At 41.2% G+C, this 18,249-nt stretch overlaps 1 protein-coding gene across 1 annotated transcript in view; it reads right to left on the bottom strand.

Moving 5' to 3' along the window:
• The window catches only part of rhobtb3 (Rho related BTB domain containing 3), a 35,956-nt gene that overhangs the window by 3,442 nt on the left and 14,265 nt on the right, over positions 1 to 18,249 (bottom strand). Inside the window, exons 6-12 of the mRNA XM_058632651.1 lie at positions 17,692 to 17,887; positions 17,347 to 17,543; positions 10,305 to 10,414; positions 7,841 to 7,946; positions 5,438 to 5,611; positions 1,157 to 1,323; positions 151 to 247 (exon numbers count right to left, since the gene is read on the bottom strand). Coding sequence (XP_058488634.1) covers positions 151 to 247; positions 1,157 to 1,323; positions 5,438 to 5,611; positions 7,841 to 7,946; positions 10,305 to 10,414; positions 17,347 to 17,543; positions 17,692 to 17,887 — 1,047 coding nt within the window. The remainder of the gene's footprint in view (positions 1 to 150; positions 248 to 1,156; positions 1,324 to 5,437; positions 5,612 to 7,840; positions 7,947 to 10,304; positions 10,415 to 17,346; positions 17,544 to 17,691; positions 17,888 to 18,249) is intronic.

Raw genomic sequence — 18,249 nt, 5'->3', positions numbered from 1 at the left:
ACTCTCATTTCATTATTTCTGAAATAAAGTCTGAAACCCCCCTGTAATGAAAGATGGAAACAGCAGGAACAGCTTAATTGTGTAATCAATCAATGCAGCAGTTTAACTTTCACAGATTTGTGTCGAAAAAGAAAATAATCCCACACTGACCTGACAGTTCCAGGAAGTCGGGTTTGTGGCTGAAGATTAGGTAGTTGTTAGCGATGAAGTGCAGGAGCCAGACGTACAGCTGCTCAGCATTGTGGCACTAAGAGTCAAACAGAACACATTAGGAGACATGATAACACTAAGTATCTGCTCAAGGTTTGCTCCTGTTCTCACATTCAATCAGTCACAATGTCTCCCTGAACCTTTAAGTCCTGAACCCTCACAGCGTTTGATGAAGTCGCCTGAGCACAAAAAGTGTATGTTCCATATTACATCACCTTTGTGGCTTCATTTGAGTTCACTTTCTGTCACTGAGGAGTCCGTTAAAGGTCCAGTATGTAACATTTAGTAGGTTTTCTTGTTTGTTTTGGTTTATTTTATTACACTAGAAATGTGTCCATGATATATGACCTGACAAGTTAGCTTTATGTGTGACAGGATGTTACAGAAAATGAACAAAAACACAATAAACAAAGATATTACATCACAATTACAGCCACACCTAAAGTCACACAGGCTACACACAGGAAGAGACCAATCAAATACACAACAACCCCGGTGTGTGTGCACAGTACTCACCATAATTATGTTTCTATTATAATAATAATAATAATAATAACAGTGTGTAATACAGTAAAACTCCTTTGATTTCCGTTGTCCTGGAATACGAGCCTTTTATATGTACTGTAGTGGCTTTGATTTACAGAGGCCATGTTTCTACAGCAGCCTGAACTTACGATCCATCAGAAGTCTGTTGTGTTTTCAGGTTTTAAAGAAGAACCATAGAACCATGTATTGTGTGTGATACACAGCACTTCTCTGCAGGGAACAGTATGCAGCGCGCCTCACGATCATAAACGTCAGTGGCTCAGTGTTTCCTCTTGCTTGTTTTATTTCGGGTCAATGTCGTGTATCTTATGTGTTAGCACAGTTAACTCGGGTAAATGTCAACATAGACGCCCTGACCTCCACAAACCAGGTAACACCGGGACTGGAGCCGACCACTGACCTTTGCCCTGCGCAGCAGTCGGACCACGCTGATCCCCGTGGATGCCAGCTCTCTGCTGGGCATGCTCTGGAGGTACGCGCACACACACACCTCGCACAGGTGCTGCAGACGCTTCACCTGGTACATCTCGGCACAGACGAGCACGGCCATGGCCTGCAGCACACTGGCTGGACACACAAACGCACACATAACACTGATGTGCTGTATCACAGGGGAGCGAAGGGGCGGGCCGCTTGAATGACGTGATGTCACATACACACGCATACACGATGAGATGACAGGTTTAGTAGCAGTGTCACTTTTTTTTAAATCACAGGCCTCCAACCTAAAAGTGGACATTTCTTCAGATTATCAGGCATTTAAAGTGTAGCAGGAAAGAAAGCCACAATTATAAAGCAGTTCAAACCAGATATTCCTACAGTAGATGATTAGATTGATATTATTGATGACTTTTTCAAGATGGAAATATTTAAAGTGTGTCACCAAGTGCAACAGCAGCTTATAATGGAAACTTCTGAAGAGATGAAACACTTGATACGTACAAAAAAATACGATACAGACGCTTTTTACTGAGATCAGAATAACAGTTTTTACTGTATACTGTTGTGTATTGTTAACTGAGGCTGGATACATCAGGATTTCATGTAACAAAAAGCCGGTATCCTGCAAATAAAACTTAAAAAAGGAAAAAACACAGAAACTGTAACACAATATGAGTTTTCGTACTGCGACTGTAAGAATGAAATTGCATTAAAACAGCAGGTAACGTCTCTTCAGTAAGTGTATACACCCTATAGCAACTCCTACTGGCCATTAACTGCTATAACACAAATGTCACTATAAGAATATGAATCAGTAATTCCACAAATCACATTCTCTTACAGTCACAGTAGGAAACTCATGTTGTGTTAGAGTTTGCTGTCATGTGATCAGTCACGTGACTGAACACAGATCCACATCAAACATTTTACAATGCAGAGTGAAGTTTGTTGCAAGGTAAACTATTTCAATTGCAAATCAGATGATGTCAGTGGCACAGTGGTAAGTGAGGAGCGCATTTGCAAAACAAATAATGTTTCTGCTTTTTTTCCTTTTTTAACTTTTCTTTGTAGGATACCTAAAATCCCAATGTATGCAACCTCAGTTTACAGTACAGAACAGTATAAACACGTATTTATATTGTGTTACTGTGTCATGTTACAGTCATGAAAAGTCTTTGGGTAGAAGCACATGTCTTTGGATGGGAAACATGTAGAAACCGTTAACAATGTGGCATGGTTACGCTATTATTATTATTGATATTACGCTATATGTATTGTAAATGTATACTACTATCATATGTGGAGTATATATTACTTATGAAAATGAAATTGTCGGCTCATGCTAATGTTCGCGGCTTTGACCTTGAGTGCTGAGCCCTCACACAACAGTGCAGCTGCTGCAGCCTTCGTCTCCATGACTCAGCCTGACGCTCTGTCTCTCTGACGCTCTGACGCTCTGTCTCTCTGTCTCTGGGGAAACAGCGCGTTCACCCCTCATTCAGCCTAAACTGCAGGTGAGTGTATTGTTCATTTTGTAACAATAGTAAAAAGGAAGATGACAAGAAATGTTATATTTACTGATATAATTATGGAACTAATAATTTGCATGAGAAAGAAAACCTCAAGGTTGGGGGGTGGGGGGAGCTGCAGCCTAAAAAAAGTGTTATTCCTAAACTTAACCAATTAATACATAACCTTAACCTAAGTGCAATTTAAATGTTAGTCCTAAACTTAACCAGTTCCACAGAAATGATGTTCTGCCTCATTAGGACCAGGTTTTGGTCCCAGTGCCAGTTCTCCCATGATTGTCTAAATCATTACTAAATCAACATTAATAAAATATTTGGTCCATATGAAAAGAACTTTGAACTGGACTAATGTTTGTATATTTAGATCCATTTGATGTGATGTCCTGTTATTATTCTGCTCCAAAGTCAGTGATTATAACATTTTAAACACTTTTAGATATTAGATATTCTTTTTCTTCACCGCGGATCATCTGTCTGATAGATATTGTTCTTTTTTAACAGTAAAATAATATGTGTCACAAAGTGCACCCTGGGAAATGATTATGAGTATGACTTCATGATGTGTCATTAACCTTGTCCTCTCTCTCGCTCTCTCTCTCTCTCTCTCTCTCTCTCTCTCTGCAGGATCCAGATCCAGTTGCGAGGCTGTTATTATTATTATTATCATTAGCAGTAGTGTTATTGTCATTAATATTATGCTATAATTATAGTTGATATTGGTATAATTTTTTTGTATAAATGACACTGTAGTTGTATAAATATGTCATCACTGACTCAGAACTGTCGAAACCTATAACTCTCTCCTCTGTCTCCATCATTTTTTCCTTTCACCCCAACCGGTCGAGGCAGATGCTGCACATGTGTGAGTCTGGTTCTGTCAGAGATAAGGGAGTTTTTGCCTAGTGTTTGCTCGTTGTGTGAATAGTCGGGGTTCTCTGCTTCTCTGCTCTCCATCGTGTTGTAAAAGTGCCTGGAGATGATGCACGTTGTGCTCTATGAGATGAAAATGGCACCGCTCCACACATACACTATAACTGGGGAAGAAGACACTGAGCACGCTACGTGACGATACGTGACAATGTCTACAATCACAGAAACACAATCCTAAAACGCACAGAGCAAACAATCTCACAGCGACAGAGGCGGCACAAGAGAGAGGTGGGATTATGAATCATCATTTAACCAGATCGTGTATTAGTTGTGTACACTAAAACACACAGGTGGGATCTGTTTTCAGTGCTCCCAAAACATTGTTTCCCTGTGGACTGATTGTTGTGTGGACCGCCCCTGAGTGAGAGCAGGATCAACATGATCAGCATTATTAACTTTCACAATGCAGGATATTTCTAATCCCGCAGAAGCTTCCCAAACGCTCCTCGATGGACGCTCTTTAGCCCACTACCACACTGGAGGCGTCCCAGCATTAATTACTTTGAAAATGCCAAGCACAGTGTGCCAGGTAGTGACAGAGGAGAGCGTGAGTCAGCCATGCCAAGGGTGGAGTTTGTCATCTGCACAGATCATTGGATTGTTGAGCCTGCTGCTGTTCTCCACACGCCTCCACAGATGGACTGTGTGTTATGCTAGTGTTTAGCACGGCCTCCAGATTAATATGCTAAGGAAGTGGGAGGGGACAAGGCGTCACGTGTGGCCCTATAGTTTGGAGGAGAGCTTTTTTTTGTTCAATAATCCCATGATAAACTTTCAGCATAATGTAAATCAAGTGATGATGGGTGCTCCTGTCAGGCAATTTCCTGTTGTTATTGACGGGATCTTTGTGTTGAAGTTACTAGTGTTGTGTTTTTATCACACTTTTATCAATAGATGTGTTGTTAGATTTGTTATTTTATTTTTAATGTAAATGTTTTGACCTGACAGTTTGAAAGTTTGTATATTATTAATGTTTTTAATTATTTTGACTTTGAATTTTAGATTGATATACTATATAGTATAGTATGTATGTATATGTATATATATATATATATATACATATATATATATATATATACACATATACATACATACTATACTATACTATAGTGGAAAAGAATGGAGATGACGCTGGTGTGTGATGTGTCTCAGACTGACTAGTCTCACCTGTGTCTAGTCGTCTCTCTTCCTCGCGTGTATAAATACTCAGCCTTTTCCCTTTGTTCATTCTCAGATTGCTCATCGTGTGCTGTTCTCCCATGTTTATGAATATTTGTAAAGTTTGAGTGGCACTTGCTCCTCGTAGTCCCAGGCCAGCTCTGATACATAGAGTACAGAGCCAGGGCTCCACATACTGTAGCTGTTTATTTGTGTTGATGGTAGCGCACACAAATGATTCACACTGATTCATCTTTAGGAAAAACAGTGCAGCACAGTTTTGTGATTTAGGATTGATGCTCTAAAATGACATCAAAGGTCCTTCGTGTTGCTATAAAAAGCTGTGACAGATAAAGTCACTTTAATCTCCACCAAACGCCTGCTCCATGTTATTCTGCATTATTCAACTGAACAAACTAGTTTTATTTACAGCACCATCCTGAGGGTGCAGCTCTATGTGGATGAATGAAGAACACGCAGAGTGAAATCAATATGACCAAAATACAACTACATCTGCTCCAGGGATTCATGAATCACTTCTGTTTCTTATGTTGCCATTTATTCTCTCATCTAATAATAACCAGTGCAGTGAAGCAGAGGTCACAGTGATGCAGTAAACTCACCAGGACAGCAGGAGTCAGTGTAGAGGTACTCCAGGAACGAGAGGAAGGCATCTGAGGAGACTCCATGGATGGGCACCACTCGACTCCGGGCCTCTGCATATTTCCCGCTGAACATCGCTGCCATGACATCGCAGCGAGCCACCAACACGGCCCGGTGAGCGGGCAACACGCTCCCTACAGGAGAAACACAGTGATACAGTGATTACTGCAGCATGGTCAGAGAATAGAATATACAGTATATACAAATCACACAAGTACACACTGCAAGTGACCATTTTTTCTTCTAATCTAACCTATCCAATCGTCTCATTCAGTAAATGTATTGGTTTAAATAAGTAACCGACTGTTGTTTGTGTGTGTCCCTGTGTGTCAGCTGGGATTGGCACCAGCGCCCAACACCAGAGGCTCTCATGTGGAGGGTAAAGTGTTAGAAGACGGCCGAGTGAGTGAGAATGTTGCTCGTGTCTTAAAACACTTATTTTTCAAACCAAACGTTTATTTTTCAGTTAATTTGCAATTTTAGCAACAGAATATCTTGGAATTACTTCATATTCCTTCAGAATAAAAGCTTTGAATTCTCTATGAAACTGTCATTTTTTTGTGAAGATAAGGAAATGATTTAAAAAAAATCTGCCAGGTCAGATAATGATGCTTTCTTTTCAATTTGGCAACTTCATAATACCATTAGAGCAAAACAATTATTTTGAAAACAAATTTTACTGGCTTTGTGAACAAAAATACAACATTAGATACTATTGCTGCCATTAAAGTGTTGGAAGAGTGAGGACAATTGCTTTATGTTTGCTGTAAAACACTCAGATAAATATAAGAGCTTTTATTTCCAGGTATTTACATCGAGATGATGTTAAACAACGTAGAAGATAGCCTGGTTTGTAATGGAACACCACAGTTTTAGGTGAGCAAAAGTATAGGACCAGAAAGACTTGAATTAGATTTATTTAAATATATTAAGTGTCAAATCCTTTGCTCTGCGTCGGCCGGGTTGTTTTGTTGTTTTATCAAATGACTTGTGTTGAAGGAGCTCCTTCTCTCCTCCTCCTCCTCTTGACAGTCTAGCAGAGCACAGGTTACAGTCTGCTCTACTTTTGTCCTCATTACTTATCTTAGAGTATTTACAGACTGCTGACATTGCGACACGGCCGCTTATTGCCGCTCACCTGCTCAGCTCACCTGAAGATATGTAAGGTTGTATCAGGTGCAGCAGTATCAGGGCAGTTTAGCATCCGACCGATGGTTCCCTAGTTTCTATCGACACCATAATCAGTCCAAGACAGTCATTTCCTATATGTTTCAAACTACCAATACTAATACTGAATATCGTATCAGTCGTCGTCATGACCACTGACGGAACAAATGCCATGAACAACCAGCGACAGCTCTCATCACAGCCCAGTAACAGGCCAGGGCAGAAAAACAATCACACTCATTTTCTACTGCTTTAACCTCCACACAAGGGTCGCAGAGCAGCTCGAGCCCATCTAGAGCCAGCTGACACAGAAGGAGAGCTGAGGTACATCCTGAACAGGGAGCCACGCTCACATCCATATCTGCGTGTCCAATAGAGCTGCAACTAACAATTATGTTCATCATGGATTCATCTGTCCATTATTTTCTCGATTAATCATTTGGTCCATAAAATATCCATAAAAAAATTATATTTTTTAATCCAAATGATGATGTTCTCAAATGTCTTATTTTGTCCACAAACCTAAATGATTGACTCTTAATGATTTCTTTGTTTTTATGGAGCAAAGAAATGAAGAAAATACTCACATTTAAGAAGCTGAAACAATCGCAAATCTCATTTTAATCATGAAAACAAGCTTTGAACCGATTAATCGACCATGAAAATAGTTGCCAATTAATAAGTTCCAATTAAGTGAATCTGTAAATCTGTATGTTTTTGGCCTGTGGGAGGAAAATTGGTCTTATTGGGTTTAGAACCCATGACTTTCTTGCTGTGAGGCCACACTGTCAGCCACTGGGCCAACATGTGAAAAACAATCTAAAATACATCAAATCCTCTTGTAGAGATTAACATTGCTGTCGATCTTGTAATTGTATCTGTTTCATCTCTAAAGTGCACGGTAAAGTGAAGCTTAATGCACTTTATGAGTTAAAGAAGGTCAGTATTTCTGTATTTCACCGACTGATCCTTTAATGGAAGTGCAGCTCTTGGAAAACAGAGGAAACTACAACAGGAGTGAAAGACAGCCCGTCACCAGCTTTAACTTATCTGCCCCGACACTGAGATCATAATTCAGTCAGGGCTAATGAAGAGTGACCTCCCTCTGCTGACTGATGCTGTGTGTGTGTGTGTGCGTGTGTGTCCGTGTGTGTCCGTGTGTGTGCGTGGATCCAATAGATTAGCAATGACCTCACCTTGCACCATGAAGATGACATCAGAGTAAAGAGGAGAATTGAAGAGGTTGACGAGCGTCTGTGGACCGAGCTGAGCTGCCCGTGCACTCGGGGTATCCCTGGACCCCTGCACGCACACACACACACACACACAGAAACATCCTGAGTTAACATTCCTCTGGATGTCAGGAGTCGGCTAATTACAATTCTGTGCGTCTCCCACACCTCAGCTGCCTGTGGAATACAAATGTGTTGGCTGCCAGTCTTGAAAAGTGCTACAAAAACACACTTGAACAGCGATGCCAAGAACAGCATGATGAAACTGGCTCATGCCTAAGAACAAGCTGGGAACACTTGTCCACACCCATTATTTATTAGAGCTGCAACTAACCATTATTCGTCGTTGTTGGTCCAGAAAATGTTGGAAAATATTGGTCTGTGCTTTCCAAACCTAGAAATGATGATGTTGTTTTAACATTTAATCGAACCACACTCCTATCCATAATTATATTTTAGATATCCATAATAGCATTTCCTCCTGTCATTTTGACATCTTTATTTCTCCTAGTCAAAATTCAATTCAAGATATCTTTAAATCCTTAGTAGTAGCCGTTTTAACTCTTAATAGCTAGACTGGATATGTATCACATATGTATTACATACATTAATTGTACTATTTATGAACACACTATTGCTCATCTGAGGCAGTGACAAAGGTGCATGTGTGTGTGTGTGTGTGTGTGTGTGTGTGTGTGTGTGTGTGTGTGTGTGTGTGTGTGCAGTAGACTGCACAGTCAGCAGGTGAACTCAGTCTTTTTCATGTGATTTTGTGCACAGGTGAGCATCACCCTCATTATCATGACGTGACCTTTCTCCATCAAGTGAAGCACAAAGAAGAACTCCATATTCTCAGAGGGAGAGTTCACAAAACACAGAGTAAACTGGAGGTGTCGTTTACATACAGAGCACCAGATAATGTGATTTCACTCATTCATCATGTTAAAGTGGACCTGGTGTGTCTCTGTTTGGCCGCACGTACAAGACGTCGTTCTTGTGGGTGCGAGTACACCATCATCGTCTGGTGCCAAAGGTACGGTGGCCCTGAAGTGCAAATCACCAACGTAAATACAGCATTAAAGCCCACATAGACCGGAAGCTCCAATTAACGCTGCGTTTGTGTGTGTATCTGCGTCATTACCTCGTTTATGAAACCCTAAAGTTTCAGAACAACAGTTGAGCCACTGCTGAGAAAATAGTGTTGTATTGTTTTCCTGGGCTCTGCGAAGCGGATCGGCACTTCCGTAGTTTGATGTCGTCATCAGAAATCCTCACCACCGTAGCGCCTCCTGGTTGCGTACATTCAACCGCAGAAGAAGAAGAACTACTCTTGTTGTAGCTGCTGAGATGCAGAGCATCCACCGTGCCAGAGGGGGAGCTGTGTATCTGAGAGCTGGCCTATCTATTACGTCACTTCCAGGTACCTGGCCAATCACAGGACAGTGGGAAAGCTCTCGTTGGCTGGCCAATCACAACACAGTCCACGTTCTGGGGGTGGGATTTTGGTCTGAAACGTCAGTGCGGCTGACGAGAGCGTCAGTGAGGAGATATTTTGATCGGCTCGTTTGCAGCGATTAGGAGGATTTTAACCATGAAAACAAGTTAATATATGTAAGTAGACCTCCATAACTAACTTATGTGTGATACAGGCATTCTATGTCGCCTTTAACATAAAACACAACAACATGAACTGTTTCCTGCTTTTGTCGTCGTATTTCGAGTTTGTGTCGTTCTGTGTTTTCCTAAGTTAGTGTTGTTGAGTTTTCCTATTTGTGTTGGTGATTTGAACGTCAGGGCCACCGTACTAAGGCTTGTCAGATGCCATACAATACATACGTGACATACAAGGGTGAGCTGAAAAGAAGGAGTGATGCCAGAGGAATGGAATGTGGCAATAATGTAATAAATTCAACCTTTTCTGATGCTAACTGTGTTGCTTCCTTCCAGATAAACCCACATTTGATAGCTGACGGAAGACTTTGAAACTGTGTGTTAGAGACATCTGTAGAAAAAGAGGTTAGCGGCCAAGAACATTGTTGTTTATTAAATCAGAATATAAGCAAGCATATCCATCAATGACGATGTGTCGGTACTTCATATAACAACACAAAAGAAACTTATCCCAAAATACCTGTCGTGCAGCACAAATACTGGTCCTCACAGATCTGGTTTTTCCTTGGAGCACGTCTTCTTTATTCTGTGCTAATTGTCTCAGTGTTGCAGAGGTGATTCTAAGCAGTAATTATGTAAATATGCTAATTGTTGCCACATTATTACTGTTTCACAACAAAATCTTGCTAATTAGGGTCATGTTGCGTTGTTTTTACCCTCTGCCTGACACAGGGGTACTTAACCTCTTTCGTTAGAGCATATGCATCGTAAGGTACAACAACATTTAATGATGTGAAGTAGGAGAGAAAGAACTCACCCTTTCTTTTCCAATGAGAGAGCGTATGCACTCCATAAGCTGAGCAACAGCCAGCGAGTTCTTCAGCTTCTCTTCCAGGGCCTCCTGGAGATGCTCCCACTCCCACGCTCCTACAAAACATCCACAAACACAGATTCTGTGGACCCACAATAGTAACGCTTACACAAACACAGGCGGTGTCTTCTCTGGCTGGTGCCACGCACTGAGCACCCACACACAGTCTGCCAAATATTCACACGCAAGACCACTTGTAAAACCTGTCAGCTGATATCCAGGTGCTTCTGAGGAAAACACCGAGCCGGCAGGTTATAGTTTTAATTTGTTTAGTGACTGTATTTTAATGTATTTTGTATTAAGCTTGCAACATATAATCTGTCCCTACATGAATCCCCAGTTATTTTGACAATCAGTTTGTTTTATAAATGTCATTTCAGCTTCTAAAACGATATTTGAGGACATCATCATCTCTAGGTATGGAAAACACTGCGTTTTCACCATTTTATGAACCAAAAGATTCTTCTATTAATCAAGATTATTATTATTTTTTTAAATAATATAATATTAATAATCCGTGTGAGGTCAGGGGGGCGTTCTCTCTTCACATGCACACAATGCTAAAAGTCAAAAGGCATAAGGGATCAATAAAGCTGCAGTAAACACGTCGTAGTAGCATTTAGAATCATGGCTCTGTGAACCTGAGCTACTCTCACAGACATCAGACGACCTGAAGTTATCGCTCTCTAACTCTCCTCGATGAAGCTTTCCCTTGTTCAGGTCTCTCATTCCTTTAAAAGCAGCAGAATCCATTCACTAGTTATTAACATAGGTGCTGGACTGTTCAATAGCCACATGACTACATTAACATTACTAATACAGTAAACAAGAAGATGAGAAACATACCTGACATTTACAGTAAAAAGATAAACAGGTGAAGCTGTTAGAACATCCAACACTATCAGCAGGTGCTGTTCTCTGTCTCACTGGGGCACAAACAGGCTGTTTAGGGAAGGCAGGACCTGGACTGGGCAGGATTTAGCTCAACATTAGTTGGGTGATGGAGGGATCACCTGAGCACACAGGTGCAGACGATGCACTGCACACACACCTGAAGTGAGTGATGTTTTCATAGGTTTATGCAACACTAACACTGATACAGATGACGAGTCACTCTGAAGTTGTTCATTAATATAATGAAATACTACCACATCCCTCAGTCTATATCTTTGCCAAACTTCACTAAATCCCTATGAACAGAAGGCACTAGGGTTCACTGCTCAATTCATTTGCAAGGAAATCATTTTATTTTTGGCCAACTGAGGCGGAAACGAGAGCCCAAATGAATGACCTGGATGAACTTAAAGGCATAGTTCCAGTTTTTGTGCAAGTGCAAGTGTGTGAGTCACTAACACACCATGAACACTAAACACCACTAAACACAAATCAATTCTACAACTGCTTACGTCCATGATATCTTAACATAACAGTGCTACAGGGGGAGCCTGCATGTCTGCCACTCTCACCTTTACACAACCATTTTTAAAAGACCTTCATCAGTAAATTCTACTGTAGTATGTTGTGTCTTTGTGTGTTTGAAATCCTTTACTCGGGTTTGCATAAGTGACAAAAACGGACTGAATGATGCAGCAATAGACTATAAACACTGACAGTGTCTATAGACTCGGGGGCAGGAGAGTCAAAGGAGAGGCAGAGGAAAGGCAGACATATCCTTAGGATTTGATTAAGTAAGCTTTGGTTCAACTGTTAACATCTGCGTTTCCTTGTCATCACAAACATCAATATAGTCATAAAAGCAAATAGCATGTGTTTCTCTTTCCTTGTTTCCCACTGGCAGACATGCTTCAGTCAAAGCATCAGGCTAGGGTCAGCACTGTGTGTCAGAGTCTCATACAGCCACACTACAATGACTTACCTGTGTAATATACATGTAATACACAGTGGTAAACATGCACGTACACACAAGCGGCAACCAAGTGACAAATCCAATGACTCAGAGGGACTCAGTACAAGGAGACAGAGTCTGCAAGTGTTAACATCACACAAGCAAAGAGACAGCCACTGAGACCACTGTCTCACACACACACACACACACACACACACACATAAACAAAGACTTCAGAGGATATTACATTGACTTACATTAATTTCCAGGAGTCTTACTCTAACCCTAACCTAATCCTAACCATACAACATGTATTCACCTTAAAATGTTATTATTTCATTTCTGCATTGACAACCTAAACAAAGCATTATACTTGACCTTAACATTACCAGTGAATGTCTAACCCTAACCTTAACCAGTGCAACTAAACGCCTAAACCAAACCACTATTCAAACCAAATCCTAACCCTAACCCCAAAACCATGTCTTAACCTTTAACTGTCAAACAATGGCACAATGTTCTGAGACCCTCCCACATGCGTGCGCTTTGTATGATCAGCTCCTTTGAAGCTGCAGCATGTTTTTAACATTAGCATTAGTCACCGTTCACTCACACACGACTTAACACTGACTGCCTGCAGTGGTTTATGGAGACGTGACATTCTGTTCGGCACATGCACGCACACACATCAACTCTTCTGCTGTTGCCTCTGAACCACTACACACACACATGCACACACACACACACACACACACACACACACTGGTGCCTGGCTCTCCCTCCCCCAAAAACCCTCAAAATCTCACAAATATCACATTATCCCACAAAAACACAGAAATGCAGAGACGCAGCACCTTACAGTCCACCCCCGCTCTCATCTCCACGTCCAGCGCCTTCCTTTTCCACCCTTCTCACCATTTTTTATCTCCTCACTCTCATTCTCTCCTACTCCAAACCAAAGGAGACAAGGACGTTTGACGTGTGCTTGAGAATACGCACTGCACTCGCCGTCCATATTGTTATTCACAGAGTCACTCACAGAGACTCAGTCTAACCCTATAATCTTCTTCCCTTCTCGGATACACACTCAGCTTGTGTTTTTGTGCATCTGCCTCTGGTGTTTATTTGTGTGTCTGCACTCAGGCCACATGCAGCCTGTAGTGAAGCGCTGGCATGCATGAACTGGAAGCTGCAGGGAATATCACATGACTGTTTATCGAGAGAGGAAAGCATTTTGGGTGAAGGTGTGACAATTCACAGCCACAAATGTGTTTCATGACTGCATCCTTTTGTAGCCCTGTGGACAATCTAGAAGACAAAAGTTTGTAACGTTCATAAAAAAGCTTAACAAATAATATAGTACATTTATTGTACTATACTAGTGTATTTATTTATACAGTATTAAAACTACTCAAATGTAATTTCATGTTCAATTTGTATTGTGTTACTGGATTAAAAATGTATATTTTTCTTTCTTTTATATAAAGCTTATTATGCTGGAAGTTGTTGTGAGAAGGACTTTCACATTTCTATGTGTTCATTTTCTGAGCCAATGAGTAGCGAGTTGTAGGTCATGTGTCAAAGAGAAAGCGAGAAGGAGTTAACGGTGCGCAGTTTACAGGTGCTGCGGTGCTACATAATAGAAGTTATCAGTGGAAATACGTAACCCACATATTTCCTGAACTTGGTTCCTGTATTATTGGAGTACACACAACGTGAACTCTGTGTTTTCAGTTGAGGGACTGTTCTGTGAACAATTTCATCCGACGAGGAGTCTTATGTTCGGATAGTTAGCCACCTGCGTTAGCCTAGCTCTACGGCGAGCAAGAAGCTACCACTCTGGGACGCTACGGGATGTACGTTCGCCGACACGGGGAGCGCGACACGTCGGAGTAACATCGGAGAAGCTGGAGCACCATCGAGATCTGCTGTGAGGAGCTTTGTGGGCACTTTCTGCTCAGGAAACTGTGAGTTGTCATCGGGTTTGTGTCTTCTTCTAACTCGGGAGAGTGAAGCATCTGTCTTTTGGGTTAGCTATTAGCCTACGTACGCAAGCTGCGCATCAGGCCTGCAACAAACTAAAATTGGTATTTCTAACTCTCTTGCCGGCTATAGGGCTTAAGTTTTATTTTAATTTAATGAGGTTTAAAGGAACCATTATTTGAGTTTGGAATTTAATGTGTACTTGAAGTGTGTTTTTTTGTTTGGTGTTGGTTTATCCAATAAGAGGTTTGTAACCCAAGTGAACCACACTGTTTTCTTTTAATTTGACCATTAGAAACTGAAGAATATTGATTTTATTATTTGACTGTGTGATTTTAATGTGAATAATAGTAAATTGTTATTTCTTATGGTAGGTTGCTTTTGGGAACGTGTGTGAAGGTGTATTGATCATAATCTAAAGTGATCATGGTGGATGTCCATTATCAGGATAATCATGAATGTCTATGGAATTAGATTTGTGTTAATATTTTCAAACAACACTTTTTAAGAAGCAAATAAAATATCGATTTAATCATTCAAAAATGTTGTATTTTATTGTTTGAAAAACACGTTCTTTTGCGTCGTGTTTTTTTTGTTTGTGTGCGGGCCTTAGGAAGCTGCCTGCTGATTGGCTACTGAGTTTTGTAGCGCCAGCTCAATGGACCGGAAGTCGTCGCAAGCTTGGAGTCGCCGTCTGCCTGGAACTCCTTCCCCAAGTTTTCCCCAGTCGACATCCGACAAAATAACGTTAAATACCACCGCGCAAAGAACAAGTGCATTTTCAAACAATGAAATACAATATTTTTGAATGATTACATCGATATTTTATTTGCTTCTTAAAAAGTGTGTTTTATTGTGCAGTGTCACAGGGGGGAGTCTGCATCTTCCCAGTCATTCCAGGACCTCACGGTTTATAATGATCTGATATTTTTCTTCTTTAAGTTAGAGACATGTTTTTGTTACATTACAACATTTGTGGGACGTAAGTTTTCTTCCATTAACAACAGTAGCTCAGATTTTTATAATTATCCCAATCATTTTCCATCCATCCATCCATCGACCCTCATGTGACGTTATCATCCACATGAGGGTTGTGGGGCTGCTAGTGCAACATAGGCAGAAAGCAAGGTCACACCCTGGACAAGTGTTAGTTAATTGTCTCTATGATTAAAACGTTTTAGAGCATCCAATTAACCTCTGCATGCTTTTGGACCAAAACAATTATTTCAGACAGTAAATGATATTTTCAGATTGTCCTATGCCTGTTATTAATTACACATTTCACAATTACACGTTTCATAATTTTAATGTTAAATATAGTAGTTAGGAGATGATAGACCTTCAGGTCCTGGACCAGCTCTGAGTTCTACTGCCATTACTGATGGGAAAATGATTAATACTGAGCTACTACTAATACAGTACTTAAAATGTATAACTGCAACCATATCTCATAAATATCGCTGACTTGACTCCTTGTGCCTACGAGTCTTTGTCCTTTATATTTATATATATGATGCTCCAGACCCACTAACAATCAGAATTCCATACTAAATTCTGTGATCACTGACATCTGGATGTGGATGATGTGAGAGCTGGATTATATATTAACAAACATTGAAAGGTTGTATCTGAGAGTTGTTTCTTTCTTAATCCAAGACTCTAAGGAGAGAGGATGTCACCACATGTGTGCCAGAGTTTCTATGCTTTGTTAGCTCATGCTCATCTTTCATAAAAAAACACACAAAGCAAATACAAGTGATTTGATTTCGATATAAGGCTGCTGTTACAGGCTACAGACAGATTATTTCAACTCATCTCAACATCTATCAGAGTGATGAAACTTGTGTTTCATCACTCAGTGCAGTCTGTTTATAACTAATGCACGCAGTGTTAAACAGAGCTGGGCTGGCTGGAGATGGAGGACATGTGAATGCTTGGAGGCATCCAAGTGTACATGTGAGATATGAAAGTGTTCTGAGATCACACTATTACACATAGAATGATCTGCTGCCAGATTAAAACACTGCAGTCGCTTACTATCAAGCACTTTCAATTTGATAGATTTCTGTTCCTCGGTGTAATGGGATATTGGTCAAGATCCAATAGCAAGAAAAGTGCCTTGTGCTGCCAGGCAACATTAACTACATTTAAAAGACTGAAATAACAGTCACTCCTTTCGGGGAATAGAGTTCCCTTGTTGTGGACGTCACTTCAGCTCTGGTTACTGCACTTTAAACTTGCAAAAGATTTTCGTGGTACCGACACAGACAACTGTGACTGCCTCATGTCAGGGGAGCGCAGGAGTCACTCACTCTAACTGAAAACATGAAAACATGGTTTTCTGCAGGGACTAAAGGAAAGAATGATTTTAACCACTACACAAAAAGCTCACCTAATATCATCCTAATACAAACTGGAGGCCCGGGGGCCACATGTGCCCCTCCAATCGTTTTTAATTTCAGTTATCCTCGTCATTATTTTCTACATTTTCTATTTATTTCTCTGTTTTTGAGCATCATAAATGTGTTTTTATGGTGAAGTATACATCATTTTATGTCAAAACAAGCACTTCTGTCGAAAATCATAATGAATATCTTATATTGCCCACTCGCTACTAAATAGTTGGCTTTTATCTACTTTATTTCCCGGGACCGGCCCCCTCCTGACCAGACTAGATGCTCACTGGCCCTCAGGTCATTTGAGTTTGACACCCCTGGCCTAAGGAGTCGTTCACATTCATTCATCATCATCATCTAGGCGGGGTACACCCTAGACCGACTGCTAGAGACCACATAGAGACAAACAAGCATTCACACTCACAATCAGAGTGTCAATCCCCAAATCTGCATGTTTTTGGGAGGAAAACCGGAGAAACTCCGTGCAGAAACATCCGTGTTTCGACCGTGTCGCAAACCTGTGTCTTCTTGCTGTAAAGGCAACAGTGCTAACCATGTGCCCGGGTCATTCACATGTAGAGTCTAAAATGCTCCAGAGGTGTTTTTGTCATTACTAAGCAACCAAAAGTGAGCCGCTGAGATGGCTGAATAATGTCTGCACTGTCACCGACCTGAATAACATGAGACAAGACGTTCCTGTCTGTGCCAGGGGCCACAAGTGAAAACAGAGTAAAGAGAATTCAGTGTGTTTGCTGGACTTTACCTCTGTAAATAAACATGAGGGTCTCCCACAGGCACATACACAGGAGGGGGTCCTTCACCACCAGACGGGAGAGTCGTCCTGTCGCGTGCCCGTCCGAATATGGCATGTCATCAATAATCCCGCCATCCCAGGTGGACAGCAGTGAATGTGGACCTCCATCCCGCTCTCTGCAAACACACCGTGACTGTGGACGCTCCCTGTCCAATCAGAGATGACATGCATGACAGAGTGGTTCACTGTTAACTTCATTTACAGGGAGGAGTTGAACACCTGCAGGCTACAGACTCAGCTGCTTGAAATGGCTTATTAAACTCCGTCCTGTGAAGGTGCTAATCTCTCTCCTACCTGGTCTTGGGTCCCAGAAGCAGCTGTCTGAAATAAGGGCTGACTGCACACAGCACAGACGCATGCGCCCACCCCAGCTCTTTCCCCGAGTCGCTGGCATAGAAAGCCACATCAGCGAACTGGACGCCACGCTCCAACAACCACTGCATATCCTGGGAGAAGCTGGACTCCTCCACACGGATGGGAGGAAGACGAGCTGAATGGATGGAGAGAGAGGAACACAGAGGATGAAAAAAGGAAAGAGCATGCATTTGTCATATTCACAGAACACCCACAAAGTGTTGTAATTCACATTTGCATCAAATAATTTGTTTTCGTCTGCTGCTAATTTCACATTCTGTTTCTGTGAAATACACATTCCACAGGGTCCGCCGCCATTTTGTGTCTTTTTTCCTTTTGTACATCCTGAAGTCACAGAAATCTCCACGTCTTCCTGATCAGAGGAATTATTCCTGCTTCTTTTAATCCCATGGAACTGACCGACATTTAGTCAGCCCACAAAGATTTGCAGAATAATCTATTAAGAAAACGTTCAGAGAAAAACAAAGATAAGAAAAT

Source organism: Solea solea, chromosome 6 (assembly GCF_958295425.1).
Source record: "Solea solea chromosome 6, fSolSol10.1, whole genome shotgun sequence".
In the NCBI taxonomy this organism is placed as follows: domain Eukaryota; kingdom Metazoa; phylum Chordata; class Actinopteri; order Pleuronectiformes; family Soleidae; genus Solea; species Solea solea.
Note: the sequence above shows the minus strand (reverse complement) of the source record. Positions and strands in the feature narration are given on the sequence as shown.